The sequence below is a fragment of the Salvia hispanica genome, chromosome 1 (genome assembly GCF_023119035.1).
Source record: "Salvia hispanica cultivar TCC Black 2014 chromosome 1, UniMelb_Shisp_WGS_1.0, whole genome shotgun sequence".
In the NCBI taxonomy this organism is placed as follows: Eukaryota; Viridiplantae; Streptophyta; class Magnoliopsida; order Lamiales; family Lamiaceae; genus Salvia; species Salvia hispanica.
In genome coordinates, this window is record NC_062965.1 from 34,836,149 (window position 1) to 34,856,239 (window position 20,091).

The 20,091-nt window shown below is 37.1% G+C and overlaps 4 protein-coding genes across 4 annotated transcripts; 2 read left to right on the forward strand and 2 right to left on the reverse strand.

Moving 5' to 3' along the window:
* The first annotated feature begins 6 nt into the window (after nt 1-6).
* LOC125201142 (exocyst complex component EXO70B1) lies at nt 7-2,258 on the forward strand. Its single transcript, XM_048099093.1, has one exon. The coding sequence runs from the start codon at nt 179-181 to the stop codon at nt 2,054-2,056; it is 1,878 nt and encodes a 625-aa protein (XP_047955050.1). The 5' UTR covers nt 7-178; the 3' UTR covers nt 2,057-2,258.
* A 6,903-nt stretch (nt 2,259-9,161) lies between these two features.
* On the forward strand, nt 9,162-9,551 carry LOC125195102. The gene has a single exon (XM_048093302.1). The coding sequence runs from the start codon at nt 9,162-9,164 to the stop codon at nt 9,549-9,551; it is 390 nt and encodes a 129-aa protein (XP_047949259.1).
* Nucleotides 9,552-11,803: 2,252 nt separating this feature from the next.
* On the reverse strand, nt 11,804-14,994 carry LOC125201103 (F-box/LRR-repeat protein 3-like). Its single transcript, XM_048099029.1, has 7 exons — nt 13,941-14,994; nt 13,565-13,690; nt 13,393-13,497; nt 12,922-13,315; nt 12,717-12,846; nt 12,311-12,602; nt 11,804-12,245 (listed from the first exon to the last, which is right to left on the reverse strand). The coding sequence occupies exons 1-7, from the start codon at nt 14,565-14,567 to the stop codon at nt 11,964-11,966; spliced, it is 1,956 nt and encodes a 651-aa protein (XP_047954986.1). The 5' UTR covers nt 14,568-14,994; the 3' UTR covers nt 11,804-11,963.
* Nucleotides 14,995-15,082: 88 nt separating this feature from the next.
* On the reverse strand, nt 15,083-17,951 carry LOC125201104 (U2 small nuclear ribonucleoprotein B''). Its single transcript, XM_048099030.1, has 5 exons — nt 17,789-17,951; nt 17,200-17,372; nt 16,811-16,895; nt 16,507-16,589; nt 15,083-15,660 (listed from the first exon to the last, which is right to left on the reverse strand). The coding sequence occupies exons 1-5, from the start codon at nt 17,859-17,861 to the stop codon at nt 15,382-15,384; spliced, it is 693 nt and encodes a 230-aa protein (XP_047954987.1). The 5' UTR covers nt 17,862-17,951; the 3' UTR covers nt 15,083-15,381.
* Between the last annotated feature and the right edge of the window lie 2,140 nt (nt 17,952-20,091).

Here is a 20,091-nt window from a genome sequence, read left to right on the forward strand (position 1 = left end):
GACTCACGCAATCTGCGCTCCCCACCACCACTTTGCGTCGTGTCCCCATCTCTCTTTCTTTCTCTGAATTTCCGCATTCCAATTTCACGCCTCCTTTCTCGGTTTTCGGATTTCTGAGCTGATTAGGGCACGAGCATCGCATCGCATCGGGGGAGCAGAGCTTTCGTCCGCGGCAACAATGGCGGAAAACGGTGAGGAGAAGCTCATAGCCGTCGCACGCCACATCGCCAAAACCCTCGGCCACACCGACACCATGACCGACGACATTTTGAAGATTTTCTCCAGCTTCGACGGTAGGCTGCGCGAGAAATTGGCCGAGAAGCTCTCCGACGACGGAATGGAACAAATCCTCGATGCAATCGACCACCAGATCACTCAATTCATCTCCTCCGACCGCCCGATTTGGTCTGCCGGCGCAGATCCCGGCGCCTTCCTCGATTCGGTCGACCAATTGATCGCCGCCGTGCGCGATTGGACGCCGCTAGCGGACGATAAGAAGATCTCTGCCTGCCTCGACCGCGCCGAGGATCTACTCCAGCAGTCGATGTTCCGCCTCGAGGAGGAGTTCCGAACCCTAGTCGAGCGCGGCGCCGAGTCTTTCGACGCGACTCAGGCGGAGTCGGCTCACCCGCACCATCCCGATTTCTCCGACGAGGATGACGATTTCGGCGACGAGGACGAGAATTTCATCCCCGTGGCGCAGCCTATCACGGACTACGACATCGTGATCGACGCCCTGCCGCTCGGGACGGTCGGCGAGCTCCACCAGATCGCGAAGCGGATGGTGTCGGCAGGGTACATGAAGGAGTGCGCTCACGCCTACAGCTCGTGTCGGAGGGATTTCCTCGAGGAGAGCTTCTCGCGTCTTGGCCTTCAGAAGCTGAGCATCGACGATGTCCACAGAATGCAGTGGACTCAGCTGGAGGATGAAATCGAGAAATGGATCAAGGCCATGAACGTCGCGTTTAGGATCCTCTTCCCAAGCGAGCGCCGCCTCTGCGATCGCGTTTTCCTCGGTTTATCCTCGGCTGCCGATCTCTCATTCATGGAGGTCTGCAGAGGCTCCACAATTCAGCTATTGAACTTCGCTGATGCCGTGGCGATAGGGAGTCGTGCTCCGGAGCGATTGTTCAAGGTGCTCGATGTCTACGAGACGGTTAGGGATTTGATGCCTGAATTTGACATAATTTTTTCCGATCAGTATTGTGTGTCTTTGAGGAATGAAGCGGTTACTATTTGGAAAAGATTAGGTGAAGCAATTAGGGGAATTTTTATGGAATTGGAGAATTTAATCCGTAGAGATCCGGCTAAGGAACCCGTCCCCGGTGGCAGAATGCATCCGATCACTCGATACGTGATGAATTACCTCCGTGCTGCTTGCCGGGCTAGGCAGACATTGGAGCAGGTTTTTGAAGAGAGCGTTGCTGGTGGCGGAAGCAATCTTGATTATAGAAAAGGGGATGATGCGGCCTTGGCATCCTCATCGTCTTTAGGGGTCCAAATAGCGTGGATCATGGAGTTGTTGGAGAGTAATTTGGAGGCTAAGTCGAAAATTTACAGGGATCCAGCATTGTGCGCTGTGTTCATGATGAACAATGGGAGATACATTGTGCAGAAGGCGAAGGACAACGAGCTGGGGATGCTGTTGGGTGAGGATTGGATTAGGAAACATGCGGCGAAGGTGAGGCAGTATCATGTGAACTATCAAAGAAGTTCTTGGAGTAAGGTTTTGGGGGTTCTGAAAGCTGAGGGCAGCTCGATGTCGCCTAATGAGACGTCAAAGAATCTGAAGGAGAAGCTGAAGCTATTCAATTCCTACTTTGAGGAGATTTGCAAGGTGCAGTCTTCTTGGGTGATATTCGATGATCAGTTGAGAGATGAGGTTAGGGGCTCTATTACAGGGACGTTGTGCCCTGCGTATAGGAGCTTCGTGGGTAGGCTTCAGGGGGCTTCGGATATTGGTAAAAACGCAGATAGGTATATCAGGTTTAATGTGGAGGAGGTGGAGGCCCGGATCAGCCAGCTCTTTGTGGGAGGAAGCAGTGGAAGAAGGTAAGATCATCAGATGCAAGTATAAAAAAGTGATCTTGTTCTGTTTGTTGTATTGTATGATGGTATACATGATGATTGTAGCTTCTAAAATATTTGTTTGTTTATGTCTATTTTGGCCTTTATTTTAATCTGCGAGAACTCTTTACAGGAATTGTATGTTAAAATTGAGACCATGTTCTTGATATGTTGAGATGTATAATTTTGCACTCCCATTTTCTTGAAACTGCTTCTGTGATTGTGAGCTCCTAAATGCTTGGGTTGAAACTGCTTCTGTGAAGTTGAGTTGTGTGTTTGTATTGTGTAATGTGCAATTTTCATTCTAGGATAAGTGTGAAATTCATTCATGTTACTGCTTTAGAACTCTTGATTAGGAATGGTGCATCTTGTTGATGAACGTAGCCACTTTATTATGCATCTATAGTCACATGAATAGTGTGTGTTGACTTTAAAAATTGTACTCCTTACGTCCCTCTACGTCCCTATGTAGTAGAGTCGTTTCATTTTGAGCACTTGTTTTGGAAAAATGTTAAAGTGGAGAAAAAGTAAAGTAATAGAGAAAATAATATAGATACGAGTCTTCTCTCTTACTTTACTTTCTCTCTGCTTTAATTATTTATATAATTTTTTCAAAATGAGTGCTGAAAATGGAAAGCCTCTACTGCATATGAGTACCAAGCAAATACTCTATAAAGTTACTCATTTTGTACTTGATCACTGCATAAAAAATTGAATACCTGTGTAATTTGCATTCAGGATAAGGGTGAGTATTTGCTAGGAAAAAATGTTTATGACTTCCTATATTTCCCAAAGATACAAAAGCCCCTTTTAGTAAATAGCCTAAAACTCTCCCTTGCAAAGAATCACATTTCTATGAAATGAAACGTGGGTTGGTAATGAAAGTTGGGATGTGCTTTTTTTTTTCAGTTTTATTAAGAAGGCAACTTCTTAACCTTTTCATCAAATAAATATACAAACAAAGTACAATCATATACTCCTAGACACATAGTAAACCTTTTAGGAATAACCGAAATTTAACATAAACGAAACCCAAAAACTTATGTTTGACAAACCAAGGAGCATGGATCCAAAATTTTGAAAAACTGGAAGTGAAAGTATAGGACTCCAATATGCTATTAAGAAAATCAAACTATAAAATGAGATACTAAAATTGACATGCATATATAGTAACAAGAGGGTGATCTAAAGTGAGAATCATGCTTCTTCTGTCTCAGCTAAGTTGAGTCATTTTTTTTGACAGAAACCAATATATTCAATGACTCTTATTTTATTTCATCACTTACTTTAACTCTTTATTTATCTTTCCTATTTTATTCCTATGTCTTATTTTTCAACACAATTTCTTAATCTCCGTATCCAAAAATTTTGACTCAATTTAGTTGGGACGGATGGAATATCTTTTAGTGAGAAGTATAGGTAAATTGTGAACAAGTATATATGTGGTTGATGAATTTTATGGGGTATGTGAGGAAATGTATGTATACGTACGTATTAATATAGTTGAATTGAATGGAAATAGGTGTGATGATACAATTCACTTTAAGTTAAGCAAGCCGAAGTTAAGTAAGCCGAAATTGGAAGATATGTACGTTGATTTACTTCGTATTCGTGGGCTTAAATTCCGGAAGCCCAAACTGCATCGTCGTCACCACGAAGGCTTGCTTCATATTAAAGGCCTCAAATTCAGAAAACCCATTATGGCCCAACTACGTCGGGCCAGGTATAAAAGCTTCTAATCCCTTCCTCTTTTATAATTTTGGTCTACTAACCTTAGCCGTATGTCCGTAGTAGAAACTTTGAGTTGCACTAGTTTATGTTTACCACACTACACTCCCACACATTGTAACTTATTCATATTATAGTACTTTCTACTACATTTCTTTACTTGTCATATCTAGGTTGCGTTATATTGCTAACTATTTAAGTTGTTAACTCTGCTAACTCATCAATGCAGTATATTAAAAGTGTTAACACAGTGACATTAAAATGTTAACACATAATATCAACCCATTATATTGAAGTTCAACAAAATTATGTGTTGACATTTTTAATACACTGCGCTGATGAGTTAGCAAGTTAGCAATTTGAGAAAGTTAGCAATTGATCACACCCCTGTTATGTCTAATATGAGTTTACGGTTAGAACATCTCCAAGGAAAAATGTAAATTAAGAAGAAATGAAACTATACCTTCTTAAAAAGTAATGAGCTCCAAAAGAAGAAGGTAAATAAATATAATTAATCTTTTACTTTTTGTGTGAAGAAGAGATAAAAAAATACTTTTTCAAAATCGAAGAATGTGTAATACATTCTCAAATACCCTTTCTATTTATCTTTTCATCTCCATTTACCCCTTCCCATGAAGACACTCTTGCAAAATTTAATACTAGTATAATAATAATATTATGGCTATAGATATAATTTAAATACTATGATTTGAACTGTTTTTGGAGCTAGTTTGCAAGGTGAATATTGTTTATGATTATGGTTAGCCCAAACTAAACAAGCGTTTTTACATTCGATCATGGAACATAATTCATATGGAGTATTAGCATGTGGATTAGCTTCCATAAAATTTATAATGTAACAAAACGACAAACCATGCATATCCTCAGTATCCAAATAATCATATTATATTTATAAAATAATCCAGATTTTCAGTTTTGCTCAATTTAAAATCTGAAACCGAACGAGCTAGGGGTAATAATTTGGCACAGAATCATGCATGAAATTATAAATAAGATTCAGCAGAAATTTCAAATATTAGTGTTCATGTGTCATATCTCACCAACTTAAGATTTCTCTCCAAATATTAGTGCTCGTACTGCATTATTTACTAATCATTCGTTTTCAGATTTTTTAAAAAATGTATGACAATTAGTGACAAGTTAATGTTTTTTCTAGAAGATTTTGCGGTGAGATTTGATACCAGAACCGAACCAAATTACTATATAATACGATTGATGGGTCATAAAATTTTCAATCCTCTAGTACTTAATAGTAATAATACTGAATGTGAATGATCATTGATCAGTGATCCCCCATATATATCAGCTGGAGTTATCATGCTCTTGTCTTTCATAAAGTATGTAGTAAGTATACTACATACTCTTTCCGTCTCATCTCAAGTGGTTGACTGCTTTTCGACACGTGTTTGAGAAAAATGATAATATAGTTAAAGTGAAGAGAAAGTAAAGTAAGTAAGAGAATAATGTAGATACGACTCTCTTCTACAAGTGTGAGGGCGTGTTTAAAAAAAAATCTTGTCTCACATCAACTCGGTGATAATCCTATCTCATGCGAATAACTCTCCCTTTTATGAGGCTTTCTAAGGGGGTGAGTGACCTATTTTTACCAAAAGCCAAAAATAAAAACATAAATCACACACATATAATCAAGAACTCTCCAGTTTTCAGTAATATATGTCTATCTTGTATGAGTAGTTTGTAATACAAGACGTTAATAAATTTAAATCTAATGGAGTATCATTTTGTAGGAGTATAATCTAAGTCAGTAAAAAACCTGGTAAAAACTAGACAATGTCGGAAAGAATTTAATACATATAGTAGATTGTATAAAAAATAAAATGAAACTACATTCATTTAACTGATTAAAGCTGATATAAGTTGAGCTATCATATAGTAATTATTAAATCAAAGTTAAATATTTAAAGATTAATGGCCCGCTAACAGCTTTAATTAATCCAAACAAATATGGAGCTATCTATTTTAGAATTTTGGGCACTTAATTGAACCTCGAATCCTGCCCATTCATATATAGGACATATAATTAGACTAAAAATTGCACTAAGAGACAATTAATTGAGTCAATAATTACATTAAACCAATCTTAAATTTGTCATTACGTGCACATGCGCATCATTCCACGTTGTAAGCAATGAAGACAAAATTTGTGGTTAAGGAAATTGACAACAAATTTCGATAAGATCTTCTCAACAAGAAATAATTAATTATACTCTAATCATTGTTTCTTTTTTTGGAGGGTATATCTATTATTGTTGGCCATACATCAACATTTTTACTTCGTACGGTAATAAATTAACAATATTATTAAGATCTAAACCATGTAACATCTGCTATTTTTTGCATTAAATAAAAAATCTGCTGTTTTTTTGGAAATGTCATAACTTTTTCAATATGACTTCTATTGAAGCGTATAAAATGCCTCAATTTTTTCTTATAACATCATGAGTGCAGACAACGTATGAAAAGTGATAGAATAACAACCGAAAATTATCTCTTCGTTCTAATGTTCTAACATAAGATTGATTCGTATTTTTTAGGACTTAACAAGGCAAGTAATATATTTTCTTCCTTTTTTTTTATAAAAAAAAAGGCTTAAACCATTGAATGATTGAAGAGTAAAGGAGATACAAAAGTTAGAACAAATACAAAGCTCCTCAAAAGCAAAGAACTACGACAACACCAACACACAAAGCACATTCTAACAACTACAACAAAAAACCAAGTTCAAAAGCAACGCCTTACTTCCAAAAATCCACCAATCAGAAACAGTCAATCACCACAAAGATGAATAGCCACAACTCACTAGGCATACAAGGACTGATCCAATACTTCATCTTTGTGTTAACCATCTAATGAGATTTGTCACTTCAGTTGTGTCCTGACCATCTTCTAATTTCAGGTAAGTCTTCGCATGCTTGCCTGGGCGAATAAGAAAAATTCGAACACCACCCTTTAGTCCACACTCCAAGCCTCTAAAGAAAGAGTTTTTTCTCAACATCTCACTTTGGTTTCATCACTTCAAAGAATACTTTCACTCTAATCCACCAAATTGACCAAGAGACCACACATAAGAAAGAGCTCCAAAATTTCTTGTCAAATCTCTTGAACGGCATGACCGTCCATGTAATAAAGCAAGATTTTGGAGCCTTAAGCATGTAGAAGTTGAGATTCTAACTATTGCATCCAAAATACAACAGACTCTAGAAAATCTGCAACTAAAAATGATGTCATACATTTTCTCTTTTGACAGAAGTTAATTCTACCTTTTATTGTTTATTCTTCTACACTATAATACTCCTACTTTATTATCTCTCCACCCACTCACAAACCTACTTTTTAAATTCCGGTGTCCAAAAGAAATGCATTGTTCTACTTGTGACGTGAAAAAAATGAAAATAACATTAATTATAATAGTTACCTGTCTAATCCGAACCCAACTTAAAATTATCGTATCTTTATCGGTTACAATCACGATAAGATTTGTCATTAATTTCGTGCATGGGCATGTCATGTTGAATTGAAAGCCCTACTACGCCAACGAAGAGTGAAAAGAGATACTCCCTTATAAGTGTACGGCGAGACTACCGGATTAAGTTATGGGATTCCCTAATATCAATAATTATGACTAATGTCTAATTAGTACAAACCTTAATTCTTGAACTGAATATCGCTCGTGCAAATTCCTATAAATTATTATCCAATAAGTATTTTATTATGATTTCGGTATAATTAAGATTCGATTGGCTGGCGGTGCACAAGCATCACGAAACTTCCTCAGCTCGTAATATATAAAACTAAATGAAAAGAAATTAAATTAGCATAATAACATTTATTTTTTTATACCCCATATACTTATTAAGCCGATAGTTTTTTAAGTTAAAAGAGAACAGAATAAAGAAACCAGAAATTGTGATTGAATTTAAACTTACCCACACCCCTCGGAGTGACAAAAATAAAGAAAATAAAAAAGTTATTGTACTACTCTTTAGTTAATAAATCAAAATGAAATCAACCTTTGAGATTTCATATGGATATAAAAATAAACTGGTAAGTATAATCAATGTGTGAGATTCTGGTGGACTGAAACTGGCTTCGAACAAAAAAAGTATTGATCTAATCAACAAAATTAATATGAAAAGGTTAAGTACCGTGTATATGTACACATACACGTACACTTATATTATTAATTATGCTGAAATATACATTTACATCAAGCAAACTTATTGTCTTATTGAGAACTTCATTTAATTAACATACTAGAAAGATCACCATAGATCAAAGACAGCTGGAAGTTTTGGAACTATGCAGATTAAAAAGTGCACAAATCTACTAAAATTCTGGATTTGGAAGAAGTGGAAGTATTAAGCGTGAGATTCAATCAGTGGATTTAATAATTTTACATTTTGTACATATTAATTTAGGTGTTTTTGTATGTACATGTGGTAGGAAGTGAATAACAGCTACATAATTAGAAAAACATATTTAATGGAAATTACAAACTTAGTAGTACTTATTTTGCCATAAAAGAATGACGACAATGCTAGCTAGTTTGTGATTAAGATGAAAAATACGAGTCATTTTTGTGCTATTTAGTTTGTCATTACATCATTAACTATATATTTTAGAGACAGAGGCGTATAATATAGTTCTAAATGCTTATGAAAGAGCAAACTTTTTTATAAGACACGGTTATACACAAACATATTTATTTCATTAAGCCATACTAGCTAGTAGCTAGGATGCCAATTGTTATATCTAGAATAAGTGTATACTATATTACTAGGATTTTTCTAAGGTGACATTCTGTTCGTTAGACAAGATAATCGTGAGATACAATATGAAATACTCCCTCTGTCCCCTATTAAGAGTCACACTTTTCCATTTCGGTCCGTCCCCAATTAAGAGTCACACTTCATTTTTACCATAAATGATAAGTATGTCCCACATTTTACTAACTCAATTCACTCACATTTAATTATAAAATCAATATAAAAAATGGGTCCCACATTCCACTAACTTTTTTCAAACCAATTTATCTTTACATTTCTTGATGAAACCGTCTAATTTCCTTTGACTATGGTAGGGCATACCTCATTTCAAGATTTAGCCCTCTTATTAGGCATAACAAGAGCGTCTCTCAGTACTCAAATCTGAAGCAAATTTTCAAGAAATTAGTTGAGTTCACATATAAGTATAAATAAATAATTAGACACGATATCAATGATTACATTTTATACGCTTTCCTAATTCCCCCCACCTATATATACCCCAAACCCCCCAACTCAACATAATAATCAAACCCTAAAAAACAAAAAGAAAAAGAAATCATGGGTAAAAAGAGTAACGTCCTAAGGTGCTGTTTGGCATGCATTCTTCCATGCGGAGCCCTCGATTTGATCCGAATAGTCCACTCCAACGGCTACGTCGAAGAATTAACGGGTCGGGTCACCGCAGGCGACGTCCTCACGCACTACCCGGATCACGTCCTCTCGAAACCCTCGACCGCCGGCTCTCTCATAATCTCGCCCGAATCCGAACTCAAACGGGGCTCCATTTACTTCTTGGTGCCTTCTTCTTCTAAGCAAACGTACAACTCTTCCACGAAGAATCGGGTCGTTAAGAAGGCCGCCGAGGAGGAGAAGAAGCGCCGCCGCCGCCACAAGGTTACGGCGGGAGAGTGGCAGCCGCATTTGGACAGCATTCATGAGGAATTTTGATTTTTCTCATTTTTTGGTTATTATTCCCTGTTTTTGCAAGGGGTGATTTTTTTTACTTTTGAAAATGAATTTAAATGTGTAAATAGATATTTAAATATATTTTTTCCACGGTGGATTAGTGAATACTCGAGTTTGACCTTTTGTAATTTTTATTTACTATAGTGCAAGTGGAATTATTCAATTATCTTCATTTTGTGTAATTAATTTCTTGGGTTGTGTAGTAAGTACTCATAGTCAATTAGTCATAGACATATCGCGTGCTTTAAAAAATATGAATTTTAAATACAGTGGAAATACCGAATTAATTCGGATAAATGGAGAACTTGAATTGATAAAAATAATTACTAACAAATGTTTTACAAATATTGGCTTTTTGGAAAAGAGAGAATTGTAAACCAATAATTTCGTCGTCAAAATATTGGGTATTCGATTTTAATTTAATTATTATGGGTACACCTAATTAAAAAAAATTATGTTTAATTACCTCATTCCGCGGGAGACAGATATATGTTAGCTGGCTAGATCAGGGTCATATCTTTGGATGTAATTTGTTATAAAGTCAGATTATTCCATAGTCAACGAAAATTTAATTAATCCTAAAGTATGTATTCGCATGTATATTAATTGATTTATTATGAATTTATTTGTTATCAAAACTTCAACATAATTACTATCATTCCAAAAAGAAGTGTTTTTGAAGTTCATAAATTATGACATTTGGTGAAATTCAAAAGAGTCGCAAGGAATTTAATTTTTTTGAAATTTTTTAGAAAAGATAAAGACATGCATTATACAGATCCAATTACAAGATATATTTTCTTGTTCTTAAAATACCCTTTATTGATTCCATCTTTTAAAATATTATTTCAGCTTATAAAGGATTAATTTTGATCATAAAAATCATATTTATTGACTTTTATTTTAATCTGAGTTAGTGCTTAAAAATATAATTTAAGTTACATACACCCTACATATAGATAGATTTTTTAAATCATAGTAGTACAAAATAGGAATATAAGAAATTAGGAAAATCATAGTGGTATTTATTAATTATCTGTAGTCCAGTCCACATATAATTGTTTAGTCAAATCACATGGATACCATCCACTAGCTACAACCCATATTTACCTATAAAACATGATCACACGGTTTCTTCTTTTGGATTGTTCTTTCAAATTATTTATATATTTAAACAATTGGATATTTGTTCACTTTGTACGTATAGAGAGTTACGGTGAGAATGAAATGGTGATTTCTACTTCAAATTACTCCCTTTGTACTCCAGAAATTATCCACTTTGATTTTGATGTAAATTTTAAAAAATGCAATGAAAAATGAATTGAAAAAGTTATAGTGCAATATAAGTCTCACTTTTATATACTATTATGTATATTATCTTGTAGATAGTAATAAATTGGGCTAATATCCAAAAAATACACCATTTTTGGGTCAAAACAGATTTTTACCATAAATTTTAATGTAAAAAAAATTTATATCAACCTTTAATATTCCATAAAGTAAATTTCCCATAAAATTCAACTACACCCAAATTTATACCTACGTGGCGCAATGAGATGTCTATGTCATCTCCGTCGGTTCCTTAAACAACGCGATTTATTGGATGAACTTATAATATTGTAACAAAATACACACATTTTAATTTTTCAGAAAATTTAACAGTGAGAAATTACTCAAGTTAAAAGTTGGTGTATTTTTCATCACATTTAAATGTTCGTGGTAAAAACTTAAATTGGCCGAAAGTCAGTTGGTGTATTTTACTATTAGCCCTAATAAATTTAATATTTTACTACTTAATTTTATTTTTCTAATTAAAGAAGATAAATAATGGTTCTCAATCTATCCCGTGGTGACTCGAACGACTGACGTATTGGTTAGAGGTTTTACTGCTTGATTGTGTAATTAGATGCGCCATTGAAGTTTCACTGAGTTTTTGGCGCCATTACAGATGTATTTCTGTTTTAATTTTTTCTTAGTGGTTATTAGATTATTGTTGTTGTTTTTTATATTTTAGTATTTTTTTATAGAGTGTCATGGCCTGTTTTCAGTTTTCACAACTATTTCTATTTATACAGAGCACACTAATTCTATGAAAAATATTTTTTTAGTGGTGATCAAGTACAGAGACAACTAATTATTCTACAAGAGCTACTGATATTATAGCTTAAATTTCGTATTTTTTCTTAGGTGTCACATATAAATTGACTTATTTCCAACATGATTGCAAAATTACATATAGGAATAAACTTGCCATGAAGCATTGCATTTAGTTCAACCTAGGCTTAGGATTTCCCTTCACTATACTACAATATCTAACCATACTTTCTCCATCTCCAACTCACTCTTTAACATCTATTAGTACCAAAACTTAATCTAACTCCAAGAAATAAGTGATCACTGAGGTTTATAAGCATATTGGGAACGCAGAGCCGCCTTGTTTCGCCACTGGATATTGCAACCGCGCCCTTCAACCTCATCCAGAAACGCCTCAGGGATACGCGACTTATACATTGTGTCAAGTTTCAACTTCATAAGCCCTCTGCAACCCAGAATAGCAGCAACAAGGCCATCCACAGTCACTTTCATCACATTCAAGACTGTCAAATTTTGCAGACGGCGAATGCTGGCCAATGCCACCAGCCCAACATCTGTCACCGGGCAGTATGATATGTTTATCTGCAAATAATTAAACGAGGCATTTGAGCTACGCTTCCATGAGATAAAAAAAACAATATATGTACCTGCTTCAGAGATTGTGAATTTTGTGCAAGAGAAATCAATCCATCATCAGTGATGTAGCATTTCTTGATGTCTAAGACAGCTAGCTGCTTACATCCAATGGCAACAGCTGATAAACCGAGTGAGGAGAGACAAGGGCAGCCACGGATTTCAAGTGTTTTTAGATGGATGCAGGCAGCTAGTGCTGTCAACGAGGTGTCCCCAATTTTATCGCAGTAGGCCATGTCGATCATCTCCAATAAAGGGCAGCCATTAGCAATGGCTGAAATGCCTATATCAGTTATCTCCATACACCTAATGGGAGATATATAGATTAGGAGAACACTAGACAACTTCTTTTTGGTATTCTAATCTTTCAATAATCACACACTTCAGCAAAAATATCAATAAATTGAAGATGTTTGTCACCTGTATAAGTCAAGGTGTGTGAGATTTTGGCAACGGCTTCCCACATAAGAGAGTCCATTATCTGTGACGTTGCGACACAATCCAAGCTTTAGATTCTTGAGTTTGGAACATCTTGAGATTGCCTCCAAACCTAAATCAAGAACTCAATTTGATCAAGAAAAAATCAACATTCACAAAAAAGATAGTAATATTTTAGTATCTCAACCTTCGTCATTGATTTCAGTCTCAGTGAAGTCGGCATCCTCAAGGGATTGGCAGCGCGTCCCAATCAAGACAAAGGCTTCCTTCGACACCATACTACAGTTCTCCATCTTTAATGAAGTGAGGTGCGGACATGAATTGGTGATGGTGTCGATTGAGGCCTCTGTTATTTCCTGACAGCACGTGATGTCCAGCTTCCTCAGCAGCCGGTGCTTCCTTGCAATGCAGGAGAGGGCCTCGTCTCCCACCCCGTTGCACTTGAAGAAGCTCAGTTCCTCCAAGGAGGCACAGCAGTCGGCTATACCCTTCATCAGAGCAAATGGGACGTGACAGCCATCCAACTTGATGGTTTGCAGCTCAGACAGTTTGTAGAAGCATTTCGACAAATCTAAGGTGACCTAAAACACCATAATCTTCAATCAAACACCAAACTCTATATCATAAACTTAAAATTTACTTACAATTCCACACTCACAGAAAAGCAATAGGCTATGTTAAGGTGGTGAAGAGAATCGGCATCATTAATAAGAGAAGCTATGCCATTACACGAAACATTGCTGCAGTAGGACACATCAAGAACCTGGCCAAGAGCACATATGTTAAAAAACACCTGATTAGTTCGAATTTTACTGTACAGTACGATCTACCTCTAAAGATTTGGAAGCTTGCTTGAGATGCTTGAGGCTGTCATCATCGATACCAGGACATCCAACGAGCGCCAACTCTTTTAGATTCTTCAGCTGCAGGACAGGCGAGAGCCCCTTATCCGTTATCTAAAACACCACAAGCAGCCATTGTTTAGAAATTCAGTAGCCGGTTGAGTTTACAATATGTTTGACACTCGCGAGATGAATTAAACATAACATGAAATTTTCTAAAATGAACTAAAAGCGAAGCTAATAATGAACTCCGTGTTACCTAACAATGACCTTCGCATTATGGTTCTCCGTTCTACATTTAAAGCTAGTTTGGCATACAACGCAATATACATATCCTCGAGGAAGACGAAGAAGAAGTAATTACCGGCAAATAAGAGAGATCCAAAGCACGAAGGAGAGTGCATTTATTAGCAAGCAAAGCAACACCAAGATCAGTGATTCTAACACACCATTTCAAGCAAACCAGCTTTAGCTTTTTACACCCAACAGCAATGCAACCAATCCCAATATCCGACACCAACCGGCACCTCCCCATCCACAGCTTCTCCAGATTCCTGGCCTCCGCCACAGCCGCCGCCGCAGCATCCCTGAGCTCCGTCGCATTGCTCAAATCCAGCTCCACCAGCCCCCCGCATTTCGTGGCCAGCAGGGACAGCGACGCGTGCGTGAAGAGCCTCGATCTCGACAGATCCACGGATCTCAGCGTCGCGGAGTAGGCCTCGGCGGCGGCGGAGATCACGCCGTCGTCGGCGCTGGGACAGTTTGTGAAATCGAGGCGGCGGATGTGGCGGTAGCGGCGGAGGGCGGCGGGGAGGGAGTCGGGGTGGAGGAGTTTGAGGGTTTTGCGGTGGCGGGATTCGAGGGAGTGGAAGGATTTGGAGGTGGCGGAGAATGACTTAGTGTCGGAGTCGAGGTAGTCGAGGATGGTGAAGATGATCTCTTCTGAAAGAGATTCCATTGGATTGTTGATGAGGAGTTGCAGTCTTTGCATTTTTGTTTTTTTGGATAGTTGAGATTTAACTAATTTTTAACTGAAATGGACACTGGGGAAGTTTTCTGTTGGGGAAGGTACCATTGTTGTCATCCTTTCTCCATCAATTCTATTCATTTTAAAATTGATGAATACATTATTTATGCAATATTTTGGAATTTCATAGGAGAAGAAAAACCTGGATTTATGGTAAATATCAAAATTAGAGTAAATCAACATGATAGAATTCATTTCATATCATGAGGAAAAGAAAGGACAAACTGTAATAAAAAAATTCAATCAACCAATACTGTTTCACAAATCTCAAGAAATGGGTACGAGCAAAAACTATTATACTACTACTACTACTTGCTGCCTAGCGATTTTTAAAGTTTCAAGCAACTCCCATCATTTTCGGAATATAAATCACTGAGCAAAATATAATTGGAATCATCATTTCATTATACTACTATCATAATTTCAAAACGAAATTAACATCAATAAGAAGAGAGAAAGGGCCAAAAGGGAAACAGCTCTTGGTCGCTTCAAAATGTACATTCATCTCAATAGTAGAAAATTCCACAACGAGTCCCAAAGTAGATAAGAGGATTCAATTACGTAGCTAAAATCACAATATCATTTTCATTTTTTTCCTGCGCATCTCGATCAAAGGTTTAACCAAAACATACTGTTTCAAAACGAGGTGTGATCATTACAACAAGGATCGGGCAGCTCTTCCCTTGAATGCAGTTAGGCAAAGTATACGTAGTTGCGGAACTATTACAATTACTTGACATTAACAGATAGGCAGCACTCAGCCCCGCCATATGAGCCCTTATTTCTTGGCATACGTGATCACCATAGCATTCTGGGGGCTTATTTTGAAGCCCTGAAGGTCCTGCATGGCAACTGAAGATTGTGAATCATCTTCATATTCTATGAAGGCGATACCTGGCTTCGCATCAACCATCCGAACTTCTCTAAAGCCAGGGTACTGTTTGAAAAGCATCTCTAGCATCATGCTGTTTGTTTCATAAGGTAGATTTTGTATGAAAAGAATGTTGTTGGGCTCGGCTGCTTCTTGTGCGCTAGGCATTCCTTGCCTAGTGGCAGCCTGCAATACAATAAAGCATACTCCTTTAGAGGTAAATTTCAGAAACCAAACACAGGGAAGTCTAAATGGATGAATGGGGAATCAGATCATCATATAATACAGCTAAGTGCCAACAAATGCATAATAACTTTTTCCTAACAAGCATGTGATGAGTATGTACTAATGAGTGCATTTGAGATCGTGTACCCAGTAAGAGGGGAGCATAGTAGCTAGTTGTGAAAAAAAATCGTTCCTATACAATAGTGCAAGCAACTGCACAAGTTTGATAAAAAAAAATAGGACCTTTTGTAAAAACCAAGAACCATAAAGATTGTGGATGGATGTTGTGAATCAGCAAACAAAAGTATTAGCCTTCAGAAGGTCTGATGTGAAGTCAACATAGAGAGAGTATCACAGTATGTCTTAACAATAACAGACTTTTATTTACTAATATGAATCACAAACACATTTTGACATGATCACGCCACAAAACTTTCAGAGCTTAATGGCATGCATCGAAGTAAGCAAATAACTCAATTTTTCTTGTATAAAACCATATGAAATAAAAAGAAATACTCATCAAACATAAAAAGAGCTTGATGGTTTGAGTAAGAGAGTCCGAGTTAGACAGCACATGGATATGGTAAACTAAAGAAGAGAAAAATCATTGTGCAGTGCAAGGCATATCACACAAGATAAAAGAAGATGACTCATGGTCGAGGTCACAGTTTGTTTTAGCTAGCCGGAAACAACACCCCCTTTCTAGAAAATGCTGGCATACCAACTTCATTGAGGTTTAATATATCATATCACTTTAATAAATAATATAGGAAGGAAAAGGTAGTTAGATAAATGAAAGAAGCTTACAGATGGGCCTCCATTACTATCAGATCTTGGACCAGTAGCATTAGGAGCTGGCTGACCTTCATCAACTCGTTTCTTTCTCTCAGCTGGATAACCCAAAACAAAATTTTATGAGTCCAAAATGTTATGCAAAGACTCCTTGGTGTATCAAAATTAAAAACTTTCAATAAAGCTGCTGAATTCTATTTATTTTATAGTGTCTTCATAAATGAGAACAAAACATAGGAACAGCTATGCTGATCTTCTTGAAGCAAGTATGCCAAAACTAATATGGAACAGAACTGACTTTGTATGACAGAAACTTCACCTTTTTCCTCTTGCTTCTTTTTCTTGTCATAGGTACCTTCGGCTTTAGCAATGCAATCTGATTTTGATTTAGCATATTGAATTCTCTGTGTGGCAGGTAAACAATTAGAATGGAACGTTATAAAGTAAACATACATAAATGCAAGGAGATAGTGAACCAAAGGTGGGTATTATAAGGGTGGACATAAAATGAACTTTGAGGATGTTGATCAGGCCCTTCTTCGAGGGGAGGGGGCATGTTTAACTCAACTAAATAATATAGATCATCATTTCTGAAGATTTGAATGTAGGAAATGGAACTCACAGCCTCAAGTGAATTTTAAAACCATAGGGATTGCACAGGTTTACTTACAAACATTATGCAAAACAAGTGCACCGATACAAACTCACCAGCGGTTTTTCATAAAACTGGAAGTTTTGCATCTGACGCACAGCATTGCTTGCAGCCATCACTTCACTGAACACAATCCATGCCTGCCCCCGAAGCTTAGGTGTTTTTAGTGCAACTACGTCCAAAATCCTTCCATACTGCGAGAACAAGGCATAAAGAGATCTCTTCAGCTCTGTCCAGGGTATTAAAGAAGACAAGGCACCAACGTCAGCAAAAGAATTCATGAATGCTAGTTGATGGCCGTGTGCAGGAGTAAAAATGCCAATTACATAAAACCCTATCAAAAACAGCTTAACTGATCTAGCTTGGAATCAATTACATACAATATCACATCACAAGCCGAAAAAATCGCAAACTTTTTCACTCATATACAATAACAACATAACAAATTATTCTAGACAGTAGTCTATAGTTGAAAACGATGCGCTACGGCTACACCGGTGCCAGAAACAATGCCGAAATGTTTAATAGTGAAGCTCAGAGAGAGGAATAGGTGAATAATGAGCTAAACTAACCCTAATCGAAAATCCACAACGAGTTGGCATAAACCCTAACTCAGATAGAAACGAGAAATAGGGGGAATAATACCTTCTTTCTTGACTTTCTCGTTGATGTTGCGAATGTAGATGGTCTGGTTAGGAGGAATATCAGTAGTGAGCATTTTCGCCGCCGTTGAAGCTCGGTTCCGCTGCGTGTGTGTGAGTGACCTATCGAAAGAAAAACGGTTGGGTTGCGGTGTGATTCAGTGAAATGAGAATCAATGTATGATGGGCTTTAACTTCGAATACAAATTTAAATGGGCCGGCCGACCTCGATGCGCTAAAATCATTAATTTTGCCTTTTTTTTTTTTTAGAATTTTAAAAATGATCAATTAAATCATAAAGCATTGTGTTTTGTGTAATTTTCTAACCCAACCCGACCCGCCTTTTTCTGATGAACTTTAGGTAAAGTGACGCTGACAAATAAGTATGGATATGTGACATATGTCGGACCTATAATAGGACAATATTATAAGTTATAACACACCTTCACACTATATGAAATTGAATCCAAATTTCAGTTTAAAACTTATGTAATGAACCTTTTGGTTAATCCAAAAAGTGGGATAGATCCGCGAGAAATCTCATTCGTTAGATACGAAACGGGAAAATCTAGAGTAAAAGGACCATTGTAGTCCACAAAAAGGGACCACACTAACCTTATCAAAATTGGGAGATGACTTGAAAATGAGACTACAAACACTCATCACAAATATAAAAGCAAATGAGAATCAAGTCCAGTTAACATTCTCTGTTTTCAGTCGGGGGATGACTTCTATTATGGGAGCCGTGACTCCCGGCTCATGGAGATAACGGTTTCCACTAAATTAGGGCTCAACAAAAATTCACAATACAAATAGAACTTGTAATGTGAATCTTCTAGATTGAAGACTCATAAATTTGCCCCGGACTTATTCTTGTAAATAAACCCAACAAATAAACAAGATAAACCAAGAAATGGAACAAGAAAAATGGATAAAAGGATAGATGATGGATTAGTGTTATGATTTAGGTGAAGAACAAGAAAGAAATCCCAAAGGCACTTTCACATACAAACACCTAATGGCTCCACAAACTAGCAACACGTTAACTAGCAAGCATACCTTTACAATCAACCTTAGCCCGACAAAAGATCGAATGCAACCCGAAGGAATTTGATAAGTCTTCAAAAGATGAAGAAGGTGAGCTCTCAAATATGGAGAAATAGTCTCTTACAAATATTCAAAAGTTGAGAATGAAAACCCTACAAAAGAGTATTTATACTAAAACAAAAGTAATAGGGAAAATAGTCTTTGAAATCTTAAAAAATGGCATTTTCGGGCAAAACGCCCGGCCCGGGCGTTTTGGGGCCTTGCCCGGGCGTTTTCTCTGTGGCCGGGCATTTTTTGGCAGCTCTGCGCGACTTTCGTCAAAAGGCCATAACTTCCTCATCCGAGCTCCGATTGAGGCGTGTAAGGTACTCACGCGAAGATCTTTTGATGATGAAGATAATGGTGGTCTTAGAACAGCATTTGGACATCATTTTTCTAGGAAAATTCTGGTTTGAGTCAGACCTTCGAATCCGGCTTGGCTCCTTGCCATATCTCCACCTTATTTTCGGACCCCAATCAACCCATGGCCCTCGATGTAGTTGCATCCTATGATTGTGAATACCCGGATTCACATCATCCTCTCTTTTTTTGTGAAAGGATTTGTCCTCAAATCCGGTTCTTAGATTCATCTTTCGGACACCCGGATTCACATCATTGCAAATTCTGGTTTGAGTCAGACCTTCGAATCCGGCTTGGCTCCTTGCCATATCTCCACCTTCTTTTCGGACCCCAATCAACCCATGGCCCTCGATGTAGTTGCATCCTATGATTGTGAATACCCGGATTCACATCATCCTCTCCTTCTTTGTGAAAGGATTTGTCCTCAAATTCGGTTCTTAGATTCATCTTTCGGACACCCGGATTCACATCATTCCCTCCTTCTTTTGAAGGATTTGTCCTCAAATCCGGATCAAACATACCTATAAGACCAAGTAAGTCCAAATCAAGTATCATAGGTCTAGAAGATGTACTTGGCTTACCAAGGGTGTAGAGAGGTATATAGTCAAGATTGCAAATCTCCATGTGGAGTATATCTAATGCATATATGGTCTCATCAATCATACCATCATTGTGATCATAAAGTAATAACAATATTGGAAAAATTCGACCACTAGGGATTAGGAGGCTATGATCAAACAATGAAACTTGCATCAAGTAAGGAGCATAAGATCTACACCCTAACCATAATGCACATGTAAACTCAATATCACAAGTAATGGTACTATCAACAAGTTTTCTCCTAACACATTTGTGCGTGTC

Coding starts and splice junctions, on each gene's coding strand:
- LOC125201142 (XM_048099093.1), top strand. CDS start 179: ATGGCGGAAAACGGTGAGGAGAAGCTCATAGCCGTCGCACGCCACATC.
- LOC125195102 (XM_048093302.1), top strand. CDS start 9,162: ATGGGTAAAAAGAGTAACGTCCTAAGGTGCTGTTTGGCATGCATTCTT.
- LOC125201103 (XM_048099029.1), bottom strand. CDS start 14,567: ATGCAAAGACTGCAACTCCTCATCAACAATCCAATGGAATCTCTTTCA. Junction 13,498..13,564: donor AAGCTTCCAAATCTTTAGAG/GTAGATCGTACT, acceptor GCTCTTGGCCAG/GTTCTTGATGTGTCCTACTG. Junction 12,847..12,921: donor GACTGAAATCAATGACGAAG/GTTGAGATACTA, acceptor TTCTTGATTTAG/GTTTGGAGGCAATCTCAAGA.
- LOC125201104 (XM_048099030.1), bottom strand. CDS start 17,861: ATGCTCACTACTGATATTCCTCCTAACCAGACCATCTACATTCGCAAC. Junction 17,373..17,788: donor CGAGAAAGTCAAGAAAGAAG/GTATTATTCCCC, acceptor TACCCTGGACAG/AGCTGAAGAGATCTCTTTAT. Junction 16,590..16,810: donor AAAGAAGCAAGAGGAAAAAG/GTGAAGTTTCTG, acceptor TGGGTTATCCAG/CTGAGAGAAAGAAACGAGTT.